Consider the following 27,857-nt stretch of genomic DNA (forward strand, 5'->3'; position numbering starts at 1 on the left):
GATGTGTTTTTACTGAATATATATAGTCACTGTCTCTTGGGCAAAATGACTTGGTTATAAATAATTATTTCTTTCTCTTTTTTTGTAAAATGTCTCGGAGAAGAAAATGAAAAATAGGAAGAAGCAATGTGTGTTGTTAGTAACTGATTTTTCGAGACAGTACGTAAATATGCTTCAAAGAAAGGTTTTTTTTTTTTTCGTAAAATATATTTTGGCAGCTGCACTTCTGCAATCTGACCATAACATTTTAAAACGATTTCGTTTGCCTTACCTTACAGACATGAATAAGTACGAGTGAAACGAAGAGAAGACAAGCCGTTTTTCTTTTATTCGGGTACTTTTAAATATTGTATTTAAAACTAATAATTTTAGATAAGAATAACAGAAGTTTCGGTTATCGAAGTTACTTTTCATAAATTCATTTTAAAAATTAGGTGCAGTAAAAGAAATGAGTCGAATGCCTTACTATTAAACACGAATTTCATTACGATGTTCGAACTAGACCAGGCACCTTTAACCCGTTACTCGTGAGCACCACGGTGCTCCCTGAAGTACCGTGAGTGCTCGATGCTTGTGTCCAATTTCTTTCTCGCGAGCACTTGATCCACGTTCCATTTAAAATGCCGTGTAAAAATTGCATTCAAGGATTGAAATCATTCTCTGATTTCATGCATTCGTATGTTCAACTTGCCGTAAGGGTGCTCTTCTTTCGATGACGGGTACAGGCAGTGCTCACGACTGAAAAAAGATGAAGACCTCTGAATTAGAGAAACGTGTCGTCAAAAATCTGTTGCTCGCGAAAACCGTGATGGCTCCCTGAAGCATTCAAAAAAACTCGGTGACTGAAGGCATTGGAAAGTCAATTTTTCAAAGTATTGTATATGTGAAGTAATCTTTGAAATATTGTGAACTGTACTCCATGTAACTTCTTTTCTATATTCGTTTGATTTTTTTTTCATTGCAATACACAGTGATCGAAAACTTATTCTGTGTGAACGTAATATCCATCATTTATAGCTATATTTGTTTCATTTATTCTCAAAATTTCGATAGGTCTGGTTGTCTGAAATTCGTTGTCCTGCGGCTGTATTTGAAAAGAAAAAAATTAAAAGTTATTAGTGTGGGGTCATAATTCGAACGAAAACGAGCTCCCAAATCGAGACAATCAGCTAGCTGCTCTATTAACAGACCAAAAAGGCTGGATTTTATCATTTTCTCACTTTGGCGGCGCATTCGTCTTTTTCATCCGCACGTGATTACAGATTACAAAGGTCATCGAAGGGGGAGCATTACGTCATCTACTGTTGTGTACACATACCACACGCAAACAAGCTCAAAAGCTTTACAGAGCCGTATTGAAGCAGCTACTCTTTTTTCCGCTCTTTCGACGTCTAATGGAAGTCGTTTTGAATGAAATGAAATACTCCTAGACAAGGAGTACTTTCAGTATTTTAATGCTCTAATATTTGAGAATATTATTATAGTGAAATTTCATCAATTTTTTTTTTGGTTCGGAACGACTTAAGGTAAGCAATTTCTTACTCATGATTTTTTTTTTTAATTTCAATTTCTAAAACATATAAGCAACAATAGTACTGGATATTGCCGTAATACTTAACCTATCTGCAATGGGAAAGAAACATAATAGGTAAATTCTGTGGTCAGGTGGCAATATGTCGCAAGTCACTTTTCCCAAAAAATCGAGTTCGTATTCTGGAGTGTCGGTCGTCAAAATTTTGGAAGGTGACAAAATTTCGTCCATCTCTTTCGGTTTTTGAGGAACCAACGGAGGTAAATTGTAATGAGTCAAAAGGCCACAGTATCACATTTTTGCAAAATATTGTTTGCAAATTTGCCCTCGTGAAATTTTGAAAAAGTGACTTGTTACATTTTGCCATCTGAGCACAGAATTGTTCAATGTACGCGTCGTATCTGCGTATCCACCACACCCAGGATGAAATTTAATTTTCATGTAATCAACTATTTTCGAGTATTCTACAAACAATGGTGTGTCAGAAAGCGTTTGCTAAATGCTCAAGAACCAATTCTATGTTTTAATGCTTTTCACTTTTATGGTCAATTCCTTGAAGATTGTGTTTTTCAAAACAAAAAGACGTAAGCACCGTAAAATCTAAAATTATGTTTTTGAAAACGTAACCAATGCGGTAGATAGGCCGAAAAATACGGTAATTATCTAAGTGTTGATCGACATATCTTGAATGAACTTCATAGGAGGAGATAGACTTGAACGGCAAGGAGAAGAGGAAGGCACGATGATCATGATGTCAATGCCCATATTATATGTATATACGTACATTAGGTTAGCACCATCATTGATGCCGCCTCCATCAGTAGTTTGCATTCTAACGAACATCGAGGTTAATTCGCACTATTTGTTTCAAAATAAGATTCATCTTTACGGTGAAAAGTTTACGAAGAGTTTGCAGTGGCGTATTTACAGAGTAGGGGTGGCGAGTTCGGAGAGAAGTTAAAATCTATCCGGCTCTCTCTCCCCCGCAGAATCTGCGATGGGCTTCACTGCTAAGCATAAAAATTCCAATTATAATCGATGTCCGGCTAGTAAAAAAAATTTAGCACTCTTCTAAAATAAGTTTGCCCATCACTGGCCTAACGCATGCGCAAGCGTACGATTGATCAAGAGAGACCTAAAGAGTGTGTGTGAGCATGGGAATGAGAAAAAGAATGGCCTAGAGAGCAGCGGTTCTCAACCGCTGCTCTCTAGTGCAATCTTGCAGTCCCTAGGGGCTCCGCAGCCACTCGAGGAAATTGAAATAAAAACAGTAAATTTAGAGAAAAATATTATAAATAGTTTTAAATAAAAAAAATAAATCAGTAACTTTGATGAATAAATAAAAATTGGGCCTACGTGGCTCCGCCATAGAAATTATATGCCAAAAAAGGGCTCAGTGAGTCTAAAAGGTTGAGAACCGCTGACCTAGAGAGTATGAGTACTGGACTGACCAAAAGAATGGTCCTGATCTAGTGTAAGCATGTGAATTATCAAAAAAGACCTAGAGAGTGCGGGACATGGGCGGAGATATGGGGGGGGGGGGGGGTGAAGTCCACTGATTCAATGCATATATGAATTGACATCAACATCATCGTGCCCCCCAGCAATAATGACCGTACTCCCCAGACTTCCAAGTCTATCTCCGCCTATGGTACGGGAGCATGGGAATAATGAGTAAGAGTGACCTAGAGAGTGTATGAGCATGGAACTAACCAAAAGAGTAACCTATTTAACTTATTACGTTATATAAATATAATTACGTTACACGTAAAAAAAGGTTTTTCTCAGTGAGATTGGCGAGAATCGGCCATACCTTACCAAGGCCGTGCATCGATACATTGGTTAATAGGCTTTCGTTCCCATAGCAACGAGTGATACGGTTCCCTCGTAGCTTCCTCTTCACTGCAAAGTTAACCTGAAACGACTATAGAGCGTGTGCACGCATGTGAATGATCAAAAGTGGCCTGGATTGTGTGTGAGCATGGGAATGAACAAAAGAGTGACCAAAGAGTACACTTGCTTGAGTACTGTTTGGTCACTTACATGCTTGAATATTTACGGGGTAGGGGCCAAGCGGAATATAACATGGGTTGGCGAATTCGAGGAACGGGTGGTCAAGAAAATTAGACTAGAATGGGAGAAAGGCGGCCAAACCATAAATCTGCCTTTGAGAGTGTAAATTTCTCTGCCAGAACTGAATAGGGACAATAAGATTTTTTTTTAAAGTGGAATATTAACAGCATGAAGCTCGGTTCGTGGCCTCACAGGAATAGATGGGGTTGCAGAGCCGAATATTAATAGTTTATGGGGTTTTTTTTTCACTCTATAAATTCACTGTGGCAAGCCTCTCCCGTTACTGAGGCTTTCGCATAGAGGCCTCATTAGAGGAGGTATAATGGTTTTATACCTCTTCAAGAGGGAGGCGGGTCTCTCATTTGGGAAAAACTGTCATATACTGCACATATTTTCAATACCAAAAAGGAAAAAATGTAAAAATTTTCAAAACAATAGAACTTTTTAAGCATGATGATAGAGCGAGCTGGCCCATGTAGAGTTAATAACAAGTGTTTTTTTTTTCCAACTGTATATAAAATTTGCACCTTCCCTGATGAGCCACTGAAATTTCCAGGGTGATTCCTTCCTACAAAATTTTTAAAGCTACTCAGTGATAAGCTTTTCCTAAAGCACTACTTTGATTTTAAAAAATATTTGGAAGATCAGGGAAACTGATACATCGAAAAGTTTGGAAACTTCTGGATTATAAGATAAGACATTTTTTTTTTCGGATAAGATAAACTGAGCTATACTTTTTTTTCTTTATCTGCAACTCAGTACGATGTGAATGACCTCTTTGAGCAGTGTTTCCCAAGGTGGTAGATTTCACTGTCCACAGAAAGCTCGTAGAAACCAGTGGGCAGTAGACACGGTCACAGCTATATACTTTGTCGGCCGGGGCGAGCATGCATGACCCCCACATAGGGGGGCTGACAGGACTCTAGCCCTGGGGACGGTTATCATTTTTTTCTTTTTCACGTTATAAATTAACTACAGAAGGGGGCCCCGCTACAGGATGTGGGGGCCATGCGAGCATGCATTATGTTGCCCCTGTGTAATGTAGAAAAAGCAGTTTGAGGGTGAATTTGTCGCCCTTTCTAGCTTGCTGCCGGGGCACCAAACTCGCCCCAGTTGCAGCGCTGGCAGTAGAAGCTACAACTGCCCTATATGTTATGATAACTATGAGATGGCAGTTTTTTTCTCCCTGAGAAATAGGACTGTAGGGCAAATAGTTTTTTTTTAAGATTATCTTATTGCTATGGTGCACATGAGTTTTTGATTATAGGCCATAATTTCAACAAATTGGTTCTTTGACAACCAAATATGAATGATGAAACATTGATGAAATCAATTTAAACATACTGTACTTGTTTCAATCGGCTCATTGTTCTGCCTAATTAATGATTAATTCGTACAATACAGCCTGTATAACCGAACGCTTAGAAGACCGAGGACTCCCTTGCTCTAGTGAGCTTATTTCTGCCGCTTTCAATACTTAAAAAAAAATTTCAAAGCAATGAATCGGACACATCGATATCTGCGACTTCCCTGACCAAAGTTGGTGACGCTTCTAGAAGTCGCAATACTCATTTTGAACACTGTCATAACCACTATTTTCATTCTGATGTTTTCTTAGTTCTAAAATACATTCTGTGGACCCAAAGGCACGTTAATGCGGTAGAGGCTATGGGCTATGCGGGCTATAACCTTAGGCAGCAAATTTGAGGAATGAGTGGTCTACAGAAAATTAGACTAGAATGTGTGAGAAGAGCTGCAAAACCATAAATCTGCTCTGCTTAGAGAGCAAACGACCATATGAGCGAACAAGAGTGACTTAGAGAGTGTGCGAGCATGTCAGACCGACCAAAAGCGTGACCTTAAGAACGAGGGAGTAGGTCAGTGTGTGACTGAAAGAGTGACCTGAAGAGTGTGCAAGCATGTGAGTCAGCAAAACTGTGTGCAAGCATGTGAGTCAGCAAAACTGTGTGCAAGCATGTGAGTCAGCAAAACTGTGTGCAAGCATGTGAGTCCAAAACTGTGTGCAAGCATGTGAATGACAAAAAGAATGACCTAGAGAGTGAGGGGCCAGGTACGCAAATGACCCAGAGAGCGGGGAAGGTAAGTCAGTAAGTAGCCTAGAGAATGTGTAAGAATGAGCAAGCGAAAAGAGAGCGTGGAAGCGACCTAGGGAGTGTGCAGGGCCGCAACTAAATTCTTTATCAGCAGTGGCAAGCACACATTTTAGTGCGCCTGTGTAATTTAGAAGGGAGCTGTTCAAGGGTGAATTCAGTGCCCTCCACTAGTCTGCTTCCCTGTAGCTACGGTGCTGAGTGCATAAGTATCTGAGTGACTAAGAGTTGTGAAAGCGTGTGAATGATCAAAGAAGTGACTTAGAGACAGAGGCATGTCTCTACGGAGCAGGCTTTAATTTAGGCGTAAAATTTGAAGAATCTGGTCAAAAAATTAGACTAGAATGGTGTAAAGGGCGGCATAATTTGTATGACCCGCAGACGGCAAAACCTTAAACCCGCCTCTACCTGGACCTCAAACCTTTTGAAGGACAGTTACAGTATTTTAGAGCAACTACGATGTCGAGGCCGACACAGAAATGACGCTGAATCCATTCCCCGTTTCTCTGATTCCTTCCGCCAGCTGATCATTTTTTTAAATTGAGGATAAGCAAGCAATGTAAAAATGAGAAATCTGAAAGATTCAAAAGGGCTCCCATGATCAGGATTTTGATCATCCGTCCAAAACAGAACAATCACGCTCACTGATTTCAGAATTACAGCAATTAATTCACCTCAGAAGTACATATTCACAAATGTCGTTCAAAAAAAATTTTTTTTTCATTTCATTTATCACTCACAATCCTAATTGAAAATCGTCGCTACAAACACGAAGTTGTCATGTGATTACGAAATGAGCGCACCTTTTGATTTATAGCAGCCTTCATACAATCACGTGCAAGCTTCTTTTCTTCGAGAAAAATATCCACGCTCTGAATGGTTGTTGCATAATAACAGTCTCTCGACCGGTTCCAAACGAAAGATTATAATTATTAGTGTGATGTTGATACTGACCATAGATATAGAATGAATCAATTCTTTGTCTATGATACTGACAGTATCGAGATTCTTATGTAACAGCATAATAATCTCTCATTCCAACGTTGTAAATATTTAAAATCTGTCTTTTTATATCAGAAATTTCATGAGCCCTACGATGTCCAAGTGCTAACCGGGAAACGATAGGCTTTATAAAGATTCCAGTTCAAGAAAATAGAAGCTTTTCAGTTGCTGTTCCTGCACATCGTTCACTGTATAACAATTATTGGACTATAGTCAATGAATACCTCTTCCATATGATTACTGGTAGGTTTTTCGAAGTTCAATTATACTTAATTTGAATAGATATAGGTCTAAAACGATTTTTTTTCCTTTTGGCACGAAATGTACTCATAATTCTTGACCATGTATGAGCACATTTTTTGTGTTGAGTATCGTTAATTTATAAGCTTTTCATTATAATTTGTCAATACAGATCTTATTATTGAAAGAAAAAAAAGAAGCAAATCGAGCAAAATTATTATCTCATATTCGTTACTCAACTTTTATTACTAATCATTAATGGGCGCATTTTTTTTCTTTCTGTGGATTGTTAGAAAATAGGTCAGTGGTGGCGATCGTTTCTTTTCTTACTTTTGTTTTCCTTTTATTTACTCGATGATTCAAGGTTGCGGCGATAACCGATGATCAATTAGGCGTTGTTGTTTATTGATTTATGTTGTTTATATTTTTATCTATTTTTGTTTTTTGAATGAGAAAACTTTTTCGATTTTCTTACAGATGTCGATACAACGTTTTCTACTTATTAATTTTGCTTTATGTTACGTTAAAGTATAGATTATCTTAAATTGAAAATTACAAATTTGATCAGTTTCGGTTTTTAAATGTAAATCTTAGTAAACTTCATTCCCACCAGAGTTTCATAACTTTGAAATACAGTAGAACCTTTCAATAACGGACACCCCTTCGGACCGAAAAACTTTTCCGCTTATGTGGAGTCTCCGTTAATAGGTAGTAAAATACACAAAAAACCCTTTGACGTAGTTGAAAGGTAATGTCCGTTACCCCGGGATGCACGCAAATGGGGAGTACCCGGTATGGGCGGTTCCAACGTTGTGCCAATATGAGCGATTGCACTTGTGGACGAAATTTATGTAGTACAAGATCACCGTTTGTTACTCGTCATTTCTAATTTATCAAATACTGATGTGATTATGATCGTCGTTATATATAAGTTCGATTTATAAGTAAAACGCTAGATGTATCCATCCCTTGGGAACGCCTTGAAATATGCAAGACATGTAAGGCTGGATGTATCTAGTCTTATCGGCACTTTCGAACGCGTCATATTTAGTGGTAACACTTGGGGAAAACATTCTTTTTCTCACCGTTCTCAACACCTAGGACCCGCCAAGGATGTCAACTTAAGGGACCCGGCTCCAGGATGTGGGATCATGACCATAACTTATGATCCACTTAAACTCCTGATTGCATGTTGATGATAACTCATGAGCACTGCAGTGTTCTTCAAAATACTAAGAGTGCTCAATATGCTTGATTTCATACTGGGACTGTAGGTCCCAGGTTCGAACCGAGAGAAAAATATAGATAACAAGAGTTTATCCTAACGAACATGAGGCGACCACCAAGAGATGGTGCCTTCATTTCCAACCCATTCGTTAACGGCAGTAAATTTCGTATAGCTATATGACCGGAGACGTATGGTGAAGTAGTGCTCCACTTCTAATTATTAGCATGGAGTGGCGCTCTCGACACGAAAAATATTATTGAAGACCACTATCATACCTCCCCGTTAAGATGCCAAGGTATAAAGGAAGAGGCATACAGTGGATCGAATAGAACTAATGTTTATCGCCTGAGAATGAAACCGCACTATTTCACACAGGATGAATCGTGAAATCACCTTAATGTCCCACAAACAGGAATTAAAACTTCGTTCCCGTGGGTCCACCCACTCCTTTCCTTCAGTTAAAGCAATCAAAAATATGTATCTAATCACTGTGATCGTGGGGGGAAAAGAATTAAGCAGATCCTCCCATGCATATTTCAGCGATGCAATTGATATACGTGCGTGTATGTACATGTATTTCTTTGTTTCCAGCAAAATGCCTTCGCATGAATTTCAGATTTGAAATGGCGAAAGATTGCTTTCCACAATTCCCATCATTTCAATCGATAATATTTATAATGGAAGAAATATAATTGCATTGAATAAGAAAATCCAGCGCCACAGAGATACCTGCCTTTTTTTTAGTTTTTGCTCGTCCCTTCCCCCGTTGGAACTTTATCCTGCTGTGGTTGTTCACTATCTGGAATTGCATTGTACTCCGTAATCTTAAAATAACTGAACTCAGAATAATAATACGGAATCGTGATGACCGGAGAATGCGAGCCTGATAAAAGGTTTTCACACACGTACGAATCGGAAACGGCGGATTCCTGCGAGATAAATTGAGTTTTCACTTTCTACTTTTATCATGGACTCAACTTTGATGATAAAAGGAGGGGAAATAATTCGGTACAGGAAAAAAATGTTCTTCAACTGGCAAAAACAGCAAGTATTTCACGGTAAGTCAACATATCTTAAATTCTTAATTAGTACCTATAAGTTTTTATCTTTTTTTCAATGATTCTTATTACACAGGAAAAAAATAATAGTTATTATTATTAATGTTAGAGGTGTAGGTAGACCGTAGAAAAGGTACATCTCCTGGTGCTAGGGCCATGTTAAGGGCATCATGGGCCCCCCAGGCCAAGTGATTTTTCTGAGACTCTACCTTGAGACAAATTTACATATTTACCTTGAGAAATTTCACCTAGATCTCCTTTTTGCGAGACCCTCTTCTTCTTTTGAGGCCCCCAACTATACCCCGATGATCCCTTATAGCATTGCCTGTTGCATTTGCGGCTCTCTGAGACCGTTCATCCCTTTGGGAAAGAGCGTAAACCATCTCAAGATGATCTCTCTGGGCAGTCATGTCTGTCTGTTGTATTAGCGAGGCGGCTCAGTGAAAATTACAATAGCCGATGAATTTGCTGCTCGCTGCCACGTCTAGTCGGAAAACCAATTTGCAACAAACAGATAAATCGTTCCGCAAATCCGAACGCGATCAGCAGTGGTCATCATCCGTTTTTAATCCTGAACCTAGAGTATAGGTACCCTCTATTTCCCCCCCCCCCATTTTCCGTAGTTTGATGCAGGGCCCCTACCAGAAACGAAAACGTACCCTGGAGAAAGTATGTATTTTTACTTCTGTGTGTCCTTTCCCCCGTAATATTGACGGCCCTGGATCTCCGCCCGTGAATTACGGTCCTTTTCGTCTTTTCCCACTGAGCTGTAAGGAAAGAATTTACTTATAGCTCAGTGTCTTTTCCCGACTAATACTTGTTTTGTGTTCTCATCTATTCACATACAGTGTGTCCCATAAATTCACAAATAGTTTGAAAATTCATAAAAACTGAAGAAATTTGGTATATTTGAATGAAGTTTGCACAAAACTTATTTCCGCGAAGGAGGATTTTCAACATAAAAATTAGTTCGAATTTTCGCCGATGGAGGACGTTGCATGAAAGCGAATCACATCCCTTCACAGAACCTTAATACCTTTTTTCAATCTCTTCTGTGTCTGAAACGTTCGCAAAGCTTCAGCTGGCGATTTGTGATTGAAGTAAAACAACTTCGCAGTAGTTCTTTATCCACCAAAATGTCAACATCACAATGAAATTATGTAAGCTCCAGTAAGATTCCGATTTGCATATTTCTAGTGATTTTCTTTCATGCAGTGCCCTGTATCCAAAAAATAATTTATTTTTATGTACCAAAATAAATCACCCTTAGTGAGAATAACTTTTTCCCCTAACCGCATTCAAATTTCCCAATTCCTTCTATTTGTATGAACTTTGAGGTTTTTTTTTTATGAATTTATGGGACTCGCTGTTTTGCGAATTTTCACAAAAATCCTTTTTATGGCATTTATTAATTAATTTTAATCAGTAATTTCATGCATTTTAAACAAATTTATGCATTTGATCTCTTTCATATTTATAATCAAAATAATCACGTCAGTACGTGCATATTAAAGAAAAAGATAAGGGTCTGGTTGAAGCAGAAAATGCTTACACAACCAATTTCATCCGTCTGTGTTTACGTCAAGTTTCTCGATTATGTTTGCGTAATTTCCAAGGACGGAAATCTTTAAATCCATTTCGAAAAAATAACATCTCGCAATAAAGCACCTATTAGCATCCGATAGCGTTTCCCCCAAGGACATGAACGATATTTACGTGTGTCTCTCTACTAAATATTTCAATATCAAGTAACCGATCTGAGCCATTGATGCTCTCAAGACGCGTAGGAGACATTTTTAACTTAATACTCCATTTAAAAAATATTGTACACATTATGCAGTAAACAACTCTTAGAAAAAATAAATGGGCCAGGTTTCCACCTCCTTCTCCCCACTTGTTCCTTTCTGATTATTTTTCCTAATTAATTCCAAGTTCACGTGAATCAATCAGTGAAGAATCATATCGGAAAAATAATTTCTATGAAAACTTCAAAGAAGAAAACAGATCGGTTTACTTTAGGATTTTTTTTTTTATCGGGGGCCCCATTTTTTGAAAGTTCGAAGGATTCTTGACTCACAAAAAAAGAAAATAAAAACTTGGAAGATAAGCTATAGACGCGTTAAATACCTGAGCAATCTCAGATGAACACATCTGTGTCACCTATTATCTTATCATAGTCGGAGTGGGGGGGGGGGCTTATCGTTTCACTCTGATATCGGCATTATGTCATCTGCCTGAATATGTTTGTTGCATCAACATTTTCGGCCGAGAAAAAAAGAAAACCAATCTACCTGTACAAATGCATATTGTGACAGCACCGTTTCAAAACTTGTAATGAAGAAACTGTATTTGCGAAAAGATTGAATTATGTGTAATGTCTTCAATGGAGCCGAATAGGTAAGGGTAAATTTAACTAATTTATATAAAATTATGCATAAGACGTGGACCTGAGTGATGTGCCGGGATGGGGAGTAAGCATCGATCGCTCTTCTCCCTCTCTCTGCTCTAGATTTATGCCTGCTATGCATAATTATCTTCCTCATAGTTTCGATGTTCCCTTTCCATGTCACTGGGTTTGTTGAGGGCATGAGCCGAGTTTGCGCCGTTGTTTTGTCATCAAGCGCGATCGTTGTGAGATCAAGGTATGGTAAGGGGGCGGCTCTTTGGCCGTGCGATTCGCACGGAACGCCAAATCAGAATTGAAGGAGTAAAAAAAGCTTTGTCGACGGTTGTCAAGAGGCACCAAACGTAGGTACCGCACGGGTACACATTTTTTTTTTCGATCCACTCCTGGGAACGGTGTTAATTTCATAGATGGGAACGAAAAATTTTATTATATCGATGGCTATATGGAACTTTCTGGACATTCGCATGAATCTGAAAAATAGTTTTGTCCTTGATTCTCATTCTTTCAGCTTCCTCCTGGTGTCAGTGGTGTAGCCTTTGTACAATCGTGTGGTCATACTAACGGACTCGCATCGCAAAGATTCTGGTTTGAACCTCACTGACGGCACAGTTGGTGGTCGGTTGAAGTTGGTTTACTGCTGTGGTTCCCAACTTCGAGGCGTGAATGCGAGCCGATATCCCCGACAAAACGTCCCCCCCCCCCACAGAGAGAGCAACATGCCTACAATGGTACAAATTCACGCGCAACACTGAACAGCGCACTATAAAGCTGTCAGGTGCACGTGCACACCTCCCGCACAACTTTCCTTTAAGCCCCTGCAGACCTTAAGCCCCGTTTACACACGAGTTTAATTGGAAAGTGATTGAGCAGACAAATTGAATAGTCCAGTCCATTTTTTCGATTATGCAGGCATTATACACAAGTGCCAGTGTGTGTAGCCCCGTATTATCATCCAATGAGCATTCAGTAAGTGATTACTTACGTTGGGACAGTTTTTTTTTGAGCACTTTACGATTTAAAATTTAATTAACGCTCGACCACTATAATTCGTGTGAACGGGCCTATAGTTGAAGGGAAAAATATGACACGATTAAAAATAAAGCGTAATTGCCACCAAGATTTACCAAAAGCGTCTCAAAACAATTCTGCCGTCATTTATTAATTATTTATTAAGTTTAAATCAATGTTACTTCATGTGGTAATAAACCAACCTCATTATATTCAATTGATAGATTGATTGTCATTGAGCGTTGTACGAGAGACGATTATAGAGTTCAGTTATTTTTATCAGGAACAAGCAATTTTTTTTTTTACAAATGTCCCGAATCATGTTGTGATCCGGAATCACGAGCAACATTATGTGCAGGTCGATTCAAAAGTCGGGAAACATTCCAAAAAAAGCAATATTTTAAAGAATCAAAATATCGCAAAAAATAAGTGCAGACGCACTTATAACGTCTTGCTTTTATAGAAACGTCCTCTCCACTTGTCAATACAAGATTCATCGAAAGACTGGTTATTTGTGGAGATGAAGATTACAAGGAAGAAAATTCATCACTGCCCCCACGGGGACTCGAACTTTGGGGTGGCCTTTGTCATTCACGAGCTATTGGTCGATTGTTGACGCCGTCCGTGCCTTTCAATATATATATACGCTCCAAGGTTGAAATATTCTATCTGCTTCCATAGCTTAGATGGCAGAGCACTCGTCCGGCAAGCGAGAGACCGAGGTTCGAGTCCCCGTGGGGACAGCTGAAGCATTTCTCGACTTAAAATCAGGCAGATCGACACCTTGGGCTTAGAAAAAACGAAATAAACCTAGAGCACATGTTGCGAAACAAAAAATTACAGTATTTGATTGCCGTACGCAAAACGGGGGGGGTTTGGACAACCCTAAACCTCACGCCGAGATTAGTGTTGTTTTGCAGGAAAAAATGTAACCCCCCCCCGGGAAGAAAAAAATTGAACCCCCCCCCCCCTTGAGAAAATTCTGTGAACGCCTAGGCAGTATTTCTACATTTCTTTAATCTAGATTTGTTCCCCCTTCACAAGCTTCCGAGAATGTCACCATGTGGATTACCTTGGATACGGTGAGTTTGTCCCTCAAACCTTCAGCCGAAGAGGAGAAAAATGTCACATGATCCAGATTTTTGGCTGCTGAAATGCAGATTTTAAAGGTGTTTCTCGACTATTGAATCACACTGTATGTCGATAGATTCTGTTAGCTGTCTTACAATTTTTTTTTTAATCTTCGATTTCGCCAATGAAACACGTGCGAACAATATTTTAACTTATATACGACCTGGGGACCCTAATTCAGTTTATGAAACTTTTTTGGTGGGATTTCATTGCAAGTCGTTTCGTTTCCCGGTGCTCCTCCTCGTTATCGGATGACGTCATCGCCTAACGTGGGCTGATTCACGAAACATATGGACAGGATTGATTGTAAACAAAAGGGCTAGGCTTCGATTGAAAAGAAAAAAGAAGATTGTTTCTATTGATTTTTCGCGATGATTTTAATTAGTTTTAATTTTTTAGAAACCATTTCATTTCCGTTTTTTAAATGCAACATCATGGGGGGGGGGGGGGAATAAAACCAGCATTTGCTTTGTTTTGAATTGAAATGTTGTGTTAGGATAAATTGAACTATGAATTGCCATCAGTAATTCAGAGATCGAAAATCAGTTTCTCGCACCTATAGGTATCCCTGTTGAAGCAAGAACAATGGATTGGTAAAATAAATCAATTTAGCGATTTATAAAAATTTTATATTTTGTTGTAAGATACATAATTCGTTCATGTTCACGAGTTCGATCCCTTGGCAAACATGGGTTTTCGGAATGGGGAGGCCCCCCGTAATTGTTTGAGGCAGAGGCGTACGCAGGGAGAGCATGTGGCCTGTGCCTAATTTGCAAAAAAAAAAGCGGCAAATTTTGTCGCCCCTAAATTTGTGAGCCCTGGCCACATGCCTCTTTTTCCTCATGCAAGAAACAGGCCGTGATCCTTGATGATACCTACATCCTAGAACCGCGATTTTTCCTTGGACCCTCTAGAAAACAGTAAAAATGATAGTTTATTGTACATCAGTTTCTCCCAACTTTTTTTCTTTCAACCCAAAGATCTCCCCCCCCCCCTCCCCCAGACAGTTTTTTTCTCGTGGCTCCCTGTCTTATCCAAGGCCCCTTACCCCTGATCCAAGAGCCGGACCCTTTTCTCACTCATTGCATTGATGTCAGAACTAAATTTAAAATGAACAAGAAAAAAGAGGGGGAAAGCATGGGATTATTCTATTCTTTTCTTTTAGTGCACATCGAGAATTTGCTCATCAGTGAGTGAGCTTTCACATCAATTGTGCTCTCCTTCTTGAAAAGAATAGAATTGACTGACATATATCAAGGTCATTCTCTCATGCAAAATCAGACAAAAAATGGAAAACATTTTTGAAAAAATCAACCAAAATAATTCGTAGGGAACATTTCCTTACTCGCTAATAAAGGAAATATAGTTCGCAATGAAGTTTGTTAAAAATTCATGGTGGAAAAAGAAAATTTTAATTTAACCATGTTAAGATTATGTGTTGTGAGTGTATGTGTGGCCCCTAATGTGTTTATGTTGTCAGGATTGTGCTTGTTTCGTGTTCTGCTAGTGCTGCCATACTTTGAAGTAAAGATGGTAAATGCTTGAGTTTTCGTTTTATGAAAGTATTGTGTAGGTAGGTCTGCCTACTCTGTGTGGAGAGACTTTTTTAAATGGGGGAGGGTGGGACCAGCAGAGTTCGTATACAATTTTTATGGAATACAAGATGGCAGTTTGTTATGCGTGCCTTAAAGTTGGAAAAGCACAGAAAATGAACTTCAGCTGACTACCACTGTGCCACAATGGAGTTCGAACCTACTACTACCACTAAACCACACATGTACCTCGTCCATATTCCTTTGCGGAACCTCTAACGAATTGGTACATGCAGGAATGTGTGTGTACGTGTAGTGAAACCTGACGTAAAGTTTGTTTCTGTGTAATGCTTGTTATGTGTAGTACTGCCATCTGTCACCAGTTTTTCTAACTATGAGTGAAGCGTAATGATTGAATAATTAATCGTTGTAGGCCTGTTGCTCTCTGTGGCGAGACTTTTTATTGGGGAGATCGGCTCGCATTTGCGCCTCGAAGTTGGAAACCACAGAAAACCAACTTCAGCCGACTACCACCATGGCGACGATGGGGTTCGAACCCGGATCCTTGCGATGCGAGTCCGTCATTATGACCACTCGACCACCACAGCGGCAGTTCGAACCTGGATCCTCATGATGAGAGTGCAGCACAGTACCCACACGACTACACAGTGGCTAACCAATCGTAACTATCTCCATCATTTTGTATGATTCCATCCATATTTTGGCTTCCATGCCACTTTTTCTTCACTCTTGACCCTCCATCTAGTGCAACTGATTTAATAGGCACAGCCTTCACATTTTCTCTTCTCTCTTCTTTCATAGATGGCATTAGCGCTATTAAGTAGCCGTCATTTTTAGAATCTAGTCTGATTTGAGCGCCTAATAGTCAGTTCACTCAAAACCTTACAGAACGGAGGGGTGACAAATGTGATCTGCTAGGCTCATTGCACCCGATTACAGAGCATTTTGAAATTTAATTATTTTAAGCCTTCAGTTCACGGATTGTGTCTGTGAGACCCACGCGCATGCATTTTGTCTCATTCACTAGCAGAAACCATTTCCTTGAGGTTCTTGCTAATTTCCTTTTGTCAGAAACATTTTATCTGATCAATCACAGCATTAAACTTTGTTCAACTAGTTTTGTGTCAAATACATGATTTTTTTGCAGAAACTTCTGTGGTTTTTTGACATTCCTAATAATGATGCTCATCACTTGGAGTTGCATGAATGAACTTAATTAGGTGTTTATTATGTTTTTTGAACATGTGCCCATCAAGCACATTGTGCCTGAATTCAGCAATCAACGAATTGCGCCCAACAGAAGTTTAAAACAGAATTGTCTGCTAACTTGAGAAGTCTTCGTTATAAAAGGCTCCACTGTATAATGAGCCTTTTTTTCTGTTTGTTTTCTTTCGCATCCGCCAAACACAAACTGCCATCTTGTATTCCATAAAAATTGTATACAAATTCTATGATTATGTTTGCTATGAATTCAGAAATAATTTTTTCTCTTTCAGATCTGCTCATGGAAAACAACACAATATAAAGCTTGTTTCATCCAAAAGCATGTCTTTCAAAAATTTCTACAATTCTTTGGTGCGTAGAAAATATGTGACAGATGGAGCAGATTCAAAACTTGAGCGATGTCTCTCAACGTTAGATCTCACATTTTTGGGTGTGTATTTCCTGCCTCCATATTCTAATTATTGCTGCAATGAATGCTACATCTATTTTCATGCATGTTTGTCTATTATGAAAAAGTTACAAGTTGTCCACAGTTCTATTTGCATGACATAGTATGACTCTATCACTGGAAACTGATTGCTCCATGACACAGCGCTAGATTGAAGGGTGAGATTTCCAAAATCACGCTAACTTGGCGACTTCTCGTACCACCCATAATTCCTCAAAGATTATAGTTATGGCATCCCTAATAAGACAAAAGTCTAGGTGTCAATGCCAACCTTTTAGTCATGATTCCTAAAAACGAATATGTCAAAAACTGTGATGTACATTGTAGAACTACTATCAGTGCCACTGCAAAACAGTTGCGGAAAAAAATATAAAACATTATTTTGGGAATGTTTACTGCAGAACATTTCCGGTCAAATGAAGGCTTGTTGCCAAACAATGCAAAAAATTCTGCTTTGTGGGTTTGTCATGGTGACCTGGCTTCTGGGATTTGTCAAGCCCTGCTTAACACCTTGTGTATATTATTACATTAGTTGAAAACTTTAATACAGGACTTGACAAATCGAAAAGAAATTTTAGCGCAAGCCAAATTTCTTGCCAATTGCCATACCATGCTGAAAAACACTGGTTCTCGTTCAATCACCAACGTTAAGCAGCATCGGGCGCAGTTAGTATTTGGGAGAGTGACCACCTGGGAATACTAAATGCTGTTGGCATCACTTTGCCTGAGTGGCACAGTGGTAAGATGTACGTCTTCTATTATGAAGTACCCTCAAGGTCCACGGGTTCAAATCTGGGCAAGAACATCAGAAACAAATGCTTCATCTACCAAACCTAGGGTAACCACTGATATATATGTGTATATATAGATGACACTTTCATTTCTCACTCAACTCCATTACGGTGTTGGAAATTGTCATATGGTGGTGATATATGACCAGAGTTGGTTTGGAGTAAAGTTGCGAAAAAATACCCTGAGTAATTTTTTTTTCAACTTTACTGGGACTTTTTGTATGTTAGAAGGAATGCTGTCATGAAATCAGAAAATTTTGTCATTCATAGACTTCAATTTAGCAATGACATACAAAATTTTAGATTCCAGTACCGATTTTCTAGTCACCATGGTGACCCAGTGTTTGTGATTTGTAAAGCCCTGCTCTAGTAACATGGGCTTGTATTTATAAAAATGTATTTGTTTGTTAATATTTTTCTTCCACTTCAGGAGTTGGAAGTACTCTTGGACTTGGCATATATGTTTTAGCTGGTCAAGTTGCGAGTGCTACAGCAGGACCTGCCGTAACAGTGTCATTCTTCATCGCTGCATTTGCATCTGTATTCTCAGGTTAGTTCCATGCCATTACGTCAAATTTTTCTTTCTTCTGCGATCAAATTATACATATTGCTTAATTTATTTTTTTTAGTTCTATCATTTATGTAGAAAAGCAACACTAGGTTGTACATGCATTTACCATCATCATTGTGTAATTTTTTGCATCGTTATTTTAATGCATGCGACAATGACATGTTTAAAAAAAAATGTCTATTTTAGCTAAAATGTAAAATTGAATTTTATTATTTCCTCAGCACTCTGTTATGCAGAGTTTGGTGCTAGAGTTCCGAAAGCTGGCTCGGCATATGTTTATAGCTATGTGACCGTGGGAGAACTTATGGCATTCATTATTGGTTGGAATCTCATTTTAGAGTATGTTATTGGTAAGCATTTTCACTATTTCATACTTGTATAAACATTTCTTGATGTTGGACAGCGTGTTAAATAGTTGATAATAAATACTCTACTCAGTGGGTGGTCGAAAGCTGGCCCGCGAGGTGATTTTGTGCAATATCAGTCTTTAAGTCCCCAAAGCACAATGTTTTGCATTGCTCTCCTAAGAGCCTTCAGCTGACTGGAAAATATTCTGCGGTCAAAATTCCCATAACAGTGCTTTCTACTCAGAAGTGTTCTTTTTCATCATTCACTTAAAATCTTCCTGAGATTGTTCTAGCATGTGGCTACATTGTATTGTGATGTACATCACAGTTTTTGGTACATTCTGCTTTGGGGATTTTGGCTACTGGTTCGAAGAACAGACTTCCTAATTCACAAATTACTTACTGTGTATAATTGTGTATAAGAAAATTTTTTTTGTTGAAAATTTTATTCCTTAATTGGGGGGGGGGGGGGGGGGTCGGCTTATACACAGGTCAGTTTTTGAGGACAAAATATCGACCTCCACTTTACCAAATCATGTAGCTACATGGCTTTTGCATGCCTGGCTTGAAAATTTGTGACGTCATTGGACTACTTCAGATGCATCACTAATCAGTAGAGTGATTTTTTGTAGCTATGTTCAAACATACAGAACCGATGATGTTAGAGCTAAAGCAAAAAAATCAAAAACATTGTTGGCTTTGATACCTGGTGGACTAACATCAATTTTACAGCCTTTAAATGTGAGCATCAAAAAGCCTTTTAAAGATTATTTAAAGAATTTATGGACCAAATGGATGAGCCCTGAAGACAGAAACAATAAAAAGTTGTGCGTTAAAGAAACCAGACATTGACCTAGTGTGTCAGTGGGTTCACAAGATACAGAATTCTGTTTCCACCGAAATGATCATAAATTCATTTAAAGTGTTGTATCAGTGACATGATGGACAGAACTGAAGATGACATCCTCTTTGAAAATGATGACAGTGGTGACAGCACAGCTGAAGATGAAAACGAAACTGTCATGTCATATGATGACAGCTTTTAGATGTAGTTTGGAGAATCAGAAGAAATGGATTAGAAAGTTTGAATAATTTTTATTGTAACTTTTATGGTATGAAAACCTAAGTTCCCCCCCCCCCCTCTAAATTTGAGTTGATTTTCGGGAGTCAGCTTATACGTGGGTTTTCAATTTATTGCAGTTTTGATAGTCCTGAAGTGAGGGGCCCCTGTTTATATGCAAGTATATACGGTACGTTCTTTTTTCAAGTGACACGGAAATGATTTTCTGTATTCTCACCATACTGCCTTTTCAAACACACCCTGATTGAGTTTGCTATAGGCATTTCTTTTCTTATTTTTTTCCACCATCTCATTGGGCTAGTTCCCTGTTGTGGTCTGCATTTATTGCTGAACGTATATTCAGTATTCCTCTCACTATAACAAAAAATTTTTGAAGTGGATTCCAACTCACAGTGGCACCTTGGAACTCAAAAGGGCAAAAATTTGTCATATTTTCATAGCAGGGTTAATATTCTATCTTTACTGAGGGAGCTTTGCACCTAGACATGATTATTTGAACTGGAAACAGAGAACTATTCATCTCGAAATTTCGACGTGGCAGGTTGGTGGCATTTCAGACTGGCACTTCTTCAAACCAAACCACCGACATTATGATTAAATAAGTAGCTAAGGTAATAGGAATATATGCATTGGATATCTGGATTCGCCTAATTTTATGGACATACAGGAGCACCAAGTAAAAATACAGATGCATCTGTTCATGTGTATACGTAGTCTGCTTGGTCCATACTGAGCTGGCCTATCTTATATTTGTACTACCACATTTTTACCTATTTCAGACGCCAGAGGAGATGGTCAATCCAATCCATGTGACAAGACTTTTAGCATGTTTTGTTATTTCGATTATAGAACTCTTCTGAAGGTCTGCCAGTATGTGAATCAGTTCCATGTAATAACCTTTGCAGTCTCACAGGTTGCCAAATCATGGGTAAAGAAAAATTGTAATTGCTGAAAAATTTAGCAAAAAATGTTTTGTCTGTAAAATTCAAGCTGAATGTATTGCATGGAATAATTCGCAGAAGAAACTGCAATATTTGATGCATTGCATCTAGCTAAGAATGCAACCAGATAAACAATGAATATGTGTCTTCTTTTTTTGAAGAAGAAGTTGGGGGAACACAGCCCTGGGTAAAACTTTAATGACTAAATTGCCTGTGTTTCACCACGTTACTTATGGCATATACAAATCTAAGTTTTCTGAATAATTTTACTTGTGTATGTTATACACCAGATTGATGCTTCTAATGCAGCCTGCGACGCTGCAGTTTACTGCTATGTTGGCCCTCAAACATAAGGAAGTTGGCCATTTTGAAATATGCTACTCTATTACAATATCTTCTTATTCACTCCCCGATCTATCAAATTTGATACAGACTCTGATTTAATTAATTAGATGGGACCAACATTTTCTATTCATTAAATCAGGTTAATTTGTCAAATGAAATTCATTAAAGTAGGGCTAGACATCATTCAAAATATAACCTGATCATGAATACGAAAAAAGATACATTTTCATGGTTTCACTCTTACAAGGACCACTGTGTTAATCCATCTATGACGATTTTATTTTTTTTGCATGAAGAATATTAAAATTTTACTTTTTTTTTAAATCCTCATGTATTATGTGTTATAATTTAGGTACCGCCTCTGTGGCACGAGGTTACAGTGGATATCTGGATTTTCTTTTGAATGACACTATAAAAACAGAGTTGACAAAATATTTACCTATGGAACTTCCTGGACTTTCCGCTTATCCAGACTTTTTAGCATTAGGCATCACATTGTTGCTGACAGGTATGCTTACTGGTGTATTTAGGAGATAATATTGGTTGTTTGTGTGAAATATATTAAAACCTCATAAAAATATATATAAATACCTCGTAAAAATATATATAAATACCTCGTAAAAATATATATAAATACTTCGTAAAAATATATATAAATACCTCGTAAAAATATATATAAATACCTCGTAAAAATATATGAAACCTTGTAATTGAAAAACAGTGAAACTTTGCTATAGTGATACTCGATATAACGATAAATCCCTCTACAACGATATTTTTCACATCTTGTTTGGAATTGCCTATAGTCCAATGTTAAACTCTTCCTGATACAACAGTACTTTTTTGCTACGATAAATCCCTCTTTGTTAACGTTTTTTTTTAATGATATTTTTTAAGAGATTTTGAAACAACTAAAATGAACTTTTTTTAAATTGCACTCAGGATTGTTTTGAACTCGATTTTAATTTTGTGATGTCTAATAACATTGGTGTTTTTTACCACATGATCACCAAAAGTATTGTTGAAGTTGTTGGTATTAGCACTTTCTATGTAAGACGCATAAGTGCAATATAGTTAATAAGTCTTTACAGGGGCAATGCAGCTAAATAAGTTTTGTTAATCAACCGATCAACTGCAGTTTTTCACAACGAATAGATACTTTGGGGCACATTTTCTAATAGCAATGCAGATTTAGAAAAAAATGTCAATTATAGCATAAATTTGGTGGCATGTGGTTACAATGTTACCTCTCGATGTAACAATAATCCCTCTACATCGATAGTTTTTCTTGGTCCGCAGAGTTATATCAAAGTTTCACACACACTATACTTATTTTTTATGTAAGGATCAAAATCTTTTAAGGAACATAAATCTAATATTTTTAAAGATGATAATCAGCAAGTTTTCAGACATTTATATTTTTATGACAAATAGCGTATTTTCTTTTTCCCACATGTTACACTTCGTGTGCCAAGTCTTATGAACATGTTCTTTTTTCTTTACATATGAAGCCATGTTAAGTGTAGGTGTCAAAGAGTCAACAAACTTCAACAATATATTTACAACATCAAATATTATCATAGTACTATATGCGGTGATCACTGGAAGCTTCAAAGCAGATATTTCTAATTGGAAAATAAAAAAAGAACAAGTGAGTATCAAGCCACATGCACTTACATTAAGATCACAGTTAGATCCCTGCATAAAATATAACCTAATAAGCATATACTCGAACCTCTCTAAATGTTTGTGTTCATGACATGCAGTTTTATTTACAATATGTGATTGTAAATCAATGAATTTGATTCTTTACTTATTATTTTCAATGGTTCTCGCCGGATTTCAAAGCAATTATACTAATTTCATGCAATACCCATTCATGTTAAGAATATTAAAATTCAGATCTTAAAATCTGTCCTCAATCATCTGACAATGCTGGGAACATTCAAGTTGTGTGACGAAATTTTTCAAACACTCATATAGTAGAAAGTACCCAATGCAAAACAAAAGCAATATTATCATCAGATGCATATTTGCAAAGATGCATCTAATGATATCACTCCAGTTTCAATACCTCTTCCTGTCAGGGCACCAGGCTTGCTGCCCTGGTTCATAACAAATTGTTTTATGCTATATCTCAAAAAGTATGCAATGTACGTCAAAAGCAATGATATCATCAGATGCAAATTACAAAAGTGCATTCAATAATATCACTCTGGTTTTAATATCTCATCTCGCATGGACACTAGGCCCGCTGCCTTGATTTGTAACAAATTGTTTTCCACTATATCTCGAGCATTTCTCAACGAATATAGACTGTATTGGTATTGTTTAGCTATTTTAAAGACAAAGCTGGTGATAATAAATGAGTCAGGCAGCTGATTATGGGAAAATACTGTGTTGTCCCACAAAAACAGGTCATATGGTCACTGCATGAAATCCTCCCCTCCCCAAAAAAAAAAAAAAACCTATTACCCCATTTTATTTGTATGACACACACAGGCTTTCTTTAGCAACAAAATATTTCATCCCATGCCAAACCACAAATTTTTAAAGTCTGGGAATCGGGAATATGATAAATAATTACAGAACAACCATAAAATGATAAATAAAGGAAAAGTAAAAAATCCTTAAATATTACAAATAGTACAAAATGCTTATCGTAAGAAATTAATATAGTGACTTCATTTTGGGGGAAAATCCTCATTTATTTGATAACCTTATAAAAATATTTTTTTTCCACACCAGGTTCCACCAAAACATGGTGAAGGTGGATTTTTTGCTTATGGATTTTCCGGTGTAATGAAAGGAGCTTCAACCTGCTTCTATGCATATGTCGGATTTGATTGTATTGCAACAACAGGTATTTTGTTTCCCATTTAATTCATTTTTTTACTACCGTTTGTGTTGCTTATGGTGGTTTATTAAAACTAGCGGTTGATTAAAAAAATTTTTAGTATGAAATTATTGTTTCGAAGATTACCACTGATTTTCCCCTTGCACAAGCTGATTTTTTTCTTCCTGCAGCAATTTTTTTTTCTTGTTCATAAATTTAAATCCTTTAATTATTGCACATGTAATTTTCATAGGTGAAGAAGCAAAAAATCCTCAAAGATCTATCCCGCTCGCAATATTAGTATCATTGTTCATCGTTTTCTGTGCATATTGTGGAATCTCTGCTGTCCAAACTCTAATGTGGCCTTACTATGATCAAAATAAATCGGCGCCTCTTCCATATGTTTTTGACAAAGTAGGTTGGCCAGTAGCAAAGTGGATAATATCTGTTGGCGCTTTGGCTGGACTTTCAACTAGGTAATTACTTTTTAAAAAAATTCTTTCAGGCTGTTTGCAATTTTTTTTTTTTACGTTATATATTGCGTGTTTTTTTTAAATTTTTCTTTTCAATCAGTGAATTAAAATTTAGCTGCATTTGTTGATAGTCATAAAAAGTTTTTTTCAAGTGTTTCATTGTATTACACACAGTCTTTTAGGAGCCATGTTTCCCCTTCCACGAATTCTGTATGCAATGGCAAATGATGGACTGATATATAGATTTCTTGCAAACATTCATAGCAGATTCAAGACACCATTCATAGCAACCATTATATCTGGAATATTTGCAGGCATGTTCTTTGATGGTTTAAATTGTATTTCATCAATTTAAAATCGATGAGAAACATTTTCTTTTTAAGTATTTTTTAATACAGTGAAATCTGTGAGATGAACACTGTTTTGAATGGAACAGGAAAAATAGTCTTGTGGATAATTAATGCTTTTTCAATCATGGGAAACCTCATTAGGGTAGAAACTGTCTAATATGGAAAACGGAAGGCATATTTAGTCTATTTGTAGATGAAAAAAATGGGAGAAATTTTCGGTCAAGTGTAAGTTTTTATCCATTGGATTGGAGGAAGTTTATTGTGATGTATTGTGTTAGGGAACTCTTTCACTTAGAAGAGAAGGATGAATTCTTATCTATCTGAACTGGTTCTTGAAGTAAAGGGGTTGGGCTTGAGTGGAAGCAGATTTACTATTCAAAATTTAGTAAAAGCCTGTTTAGCATTTCATTTATGATGCAAATGGTGGCTTTTGTTAGAAAATACTCTTGTTTCTTGGAAAATTTTTGATAATTTCCATTTAAACTACAGTCAAAACTCTATCTCGAAACTGATGGGACCAAAAAAATTTTTGAGATAGAGAGTTTTCGAGAGTTTTTGCAAAAAAGGAAAAACATGCCAAAATGGCAAAAAATTTGATTGATTATAAACTAATAAATACTGAACTATATTTTACTACATACTAATGAAATTTATTGATTAAGTAACGTAATCAATGTTCAATCACACTATATGCGAATACACTAAAATACATTAAATTTTTTTTTCACGTGTTGTTTTAGTAATGCCCTAATGTTCTGAAATTCCATGTTCAACATTATTCTGAGATTTGTTGAAATTCGAGTGGTTTGCCAGATCTGATTCCTTCATCACTGAGATGGTTGTTTTGAAACCCGCAGCTTTCTTGAAGCAACTTTGAATTATCTATTGGCTGACTTTCTGCCATGCTGAACAAGCAATCCACACATGGCATCCACCGCTCCATCAATCACAGTATCAATCAGCCTATGATCAACAAGATCCATCGACATAGTGGGCTGTAATATGAATAATCCTTTCTTATCTGTTTCCTTCACCTCTGGAGAAAAGCAAGAAACAGAATTTTTGCACGAAAGAAAAGGAATTTTCTTGCGTTCTTTTTCTTATCATTGGGATTGGTCTTCGTGATAGTGAGTTTTTTGAAAATTATACTTCAAGACACGTGAAAATTCATTGATTTAGTACAGAAAATGAAATGATTTTTTCATTTTTTTGAGAAAGAGAGGTTTGACTAGTTTGGGAGAGTAATAGGCAATTGAGACGTAATTATTGTTTGCAATTTAGCGATAAATGTATTGGATTTGAACACAAAAATAGAGTTCGTAGAGTTAAAAAAAAAAATTGAGTGTCACAGAGATGTAAAATCTTTATGGTTTGTTGTTATTAGTTGTTGATCTCATTGTACTCATTTTTAAAAAGGTATGAAATTTCCCATTTTTTTATTTTAAACATTAAAAATTTGTCACTTTTGACGAAAGTGTTTGTTCTATTGTTATTTAGGAGCAAATTTTATATTGAAGTTTAACTATTAGTGCATTTCAAATATGAAACTTCAAGTGTATAATAATTTGAAACAACAAAGATGAAAAAATTCAAAATCATAACATGCATGTCTCTATTTAATACTCGTTGGTTTATAGTAGTTAGGGCGATGCTGTCAAAATTTAAGTTTGTGTTACAATAGAAATAAATTACTGCATGTGCAATTTTATGTGCATCTTTATAAAACGGAAACATGTCTGTTACGGAAAATAATTTCAGTCTCTTGATGTTTTATACAGATTTCACTGTATTATATTTTTAATGTTCACATAATTTTTTGTATAACTTTTTTTAATCACAGAATTTGTTATCATGACTTTACAAGTGCATGTCGAAATTTCCTTCTGCATTCTTGCTTCATTTTTTTTCTCAATTTTAATTTCAAATTTTTTACTCAGGAGTCATGGCAATGATGTTTGATGTTCATGAGTTAGCTGCTATGATGTCTATAGGTACTTTGCTGGCTTATACTCTTGTTGCAGTGTCAGTTCTTATTTTGAGGTAAGACATTAGTTTATCACGTTGAAGTGTTTCACTTTCTTTGATTCGAAAACACTGTAAATATGTTTTAGAGCAGCATCATCTCTCCAGCATTTGTCTCCGTCAAACAATATTTCAAGATCAACTCAAATGTCAAAAACTGAAAATTTGAGGGAAAAACAAATCAGATACACTTCATTTTTAAAAGCATCTTTTATAGATTGATCTATAAATTTGTATATAATCAAATTTATTTTTCAGAAATATAAATTACACCTCTATCATATCTAGGGCTATAAAATATGTTTTTGTGTATCCTATGCATTATGACATTTATGGGTTTGGAGTGGTTTCAGTACCTTCAACAAATACCTGAAGTCACAGATGCTAAAAATAATCTTTTGCAATTGGCTAAGCTTGAAGCATGGGTGCAGAAACTCATTGGTAAGTTTCAGCTGGCCTGCAAAACAATTTAGAACCTATTTCACTATTTTAAAGCAAGAGCACACAACCTTTTCAGTACACAGCCCGAATATGAGATATTGTTATTGATGAGGGGCTAGAAATTTGTATATATGTATTGACCATATAACCTGTATTTTTTGCCGTTTCTAAGTTTCCTATAATGTGTCCTGTTTATTCCTATATTTTCGATGAAGCTAACTTGAATTTTTATTCTTTACCAAAATCAAGGATAACATTTTAATTCATTGCAACTTTCTTACAGTAGCTCCCTTATTTTCCACCATTTGATTTTTTTAAGCAGTTTTAGCAACTTTAATTACCTCTGAAAATTTTTTTGGCTACAATTGGCAACTTTACTTAGCTTTGATAATTTTTTATATGTAATTCTCGTTCCTTAATTTTGACAGTTTTTTTGCTTTTAATGACAAACTTTTGTCAATTCTTTTGCTCTAAATGACAATACTTCTGACGATGTCAAGTATGGATCCCAGTTTTCTGTATTTATATGGTCATCTTATAGATTACTGTATCTTGTCATGTATGTTGATACTTTTCTACCGGAACATCTTTTGTGGGTCAGAAGTTTTGCACCCGTTTTAAAATAAGCATATTATATAGGCCTGT

At 36.8% G+C, this 27,857-nt stretch overlaps 1 protein-coding gene and 1 pseudogene across 2 annotated transcripts in view; both read left to right on the plus strand.

The window, feature by feature from the left end:
• Positions 1–6,827: 6,827 nt before the first annotated feature.
• Positions 6,828–27,857, plus strand: part of LOC149078291 (high affinity cationic amino acid transporter 1-like) — a 28,549-nt gene continuing 7,519 nt past the window's right edge. Inside the window, exons 1-10 of one of the 2 annotated variants that reach the window (XM_089241934.1) lie at positions 6,828–6,960; positions 16,839–16,996; positions 18,236–18,355; positions 18,598–18,726; positions 21,443–21,598; positions 22,602–22,741; positions 23,839–23,953; positions 24,180–24,402; positions 24,574–24,713; positions 26,687–26,789. In XM_089241934.1, coding sequence (XP_089098060.1) covers positions 16,888–16,996; positions 18,236–18,355; positions 18,598–18,726; positions 21,443–21,598; positions 22,602–22,741; positions 23,839–23,953; positions 24,180–24,402; positions 24,574–24,713; positions 26,687–26,789 — 1,235 coding nt within the window. In that variant the 5' untranslated portion in view covers positions 6,828–6,960; positions 16,839–16,887. Of the gene's footprint in view, positions 6,961–14,055; positions 14,383–16,838; positions 16,997–18,235; positions 18,356–18,597; positions 18,727–21,442; positions 21,599–22,601; positions 22,742–23,838; positions 23,954–24,179; positions 24,403–24,573; positions 24,714–26,686; positions 26,790–27,857 lie in introns of those variants that run through there. The other variant, XM_089241933.1, reaches the window with a different exon arrangement.
• Positions 17,610–17,729, plus strand: LOC149078292 (5S ribosomal RNA; annotated as a pseudogene).

This window comes from Pholcus phalangioides, unplaced genomic scaffold (assembly GCF_987345545.1).
Source record: "Pholcus phalangioides strain wild (caught in Gottingen) unplaced genomic scaffold, Ppha-v1.0 ptg000014l_1, whole genome shotgun sequence".
NCBI lineage: Eukaryota > Metazoa > Arthropoda > Arachnida > Araneae > Pholcidae > Pholcus > Pholcus phalangioides.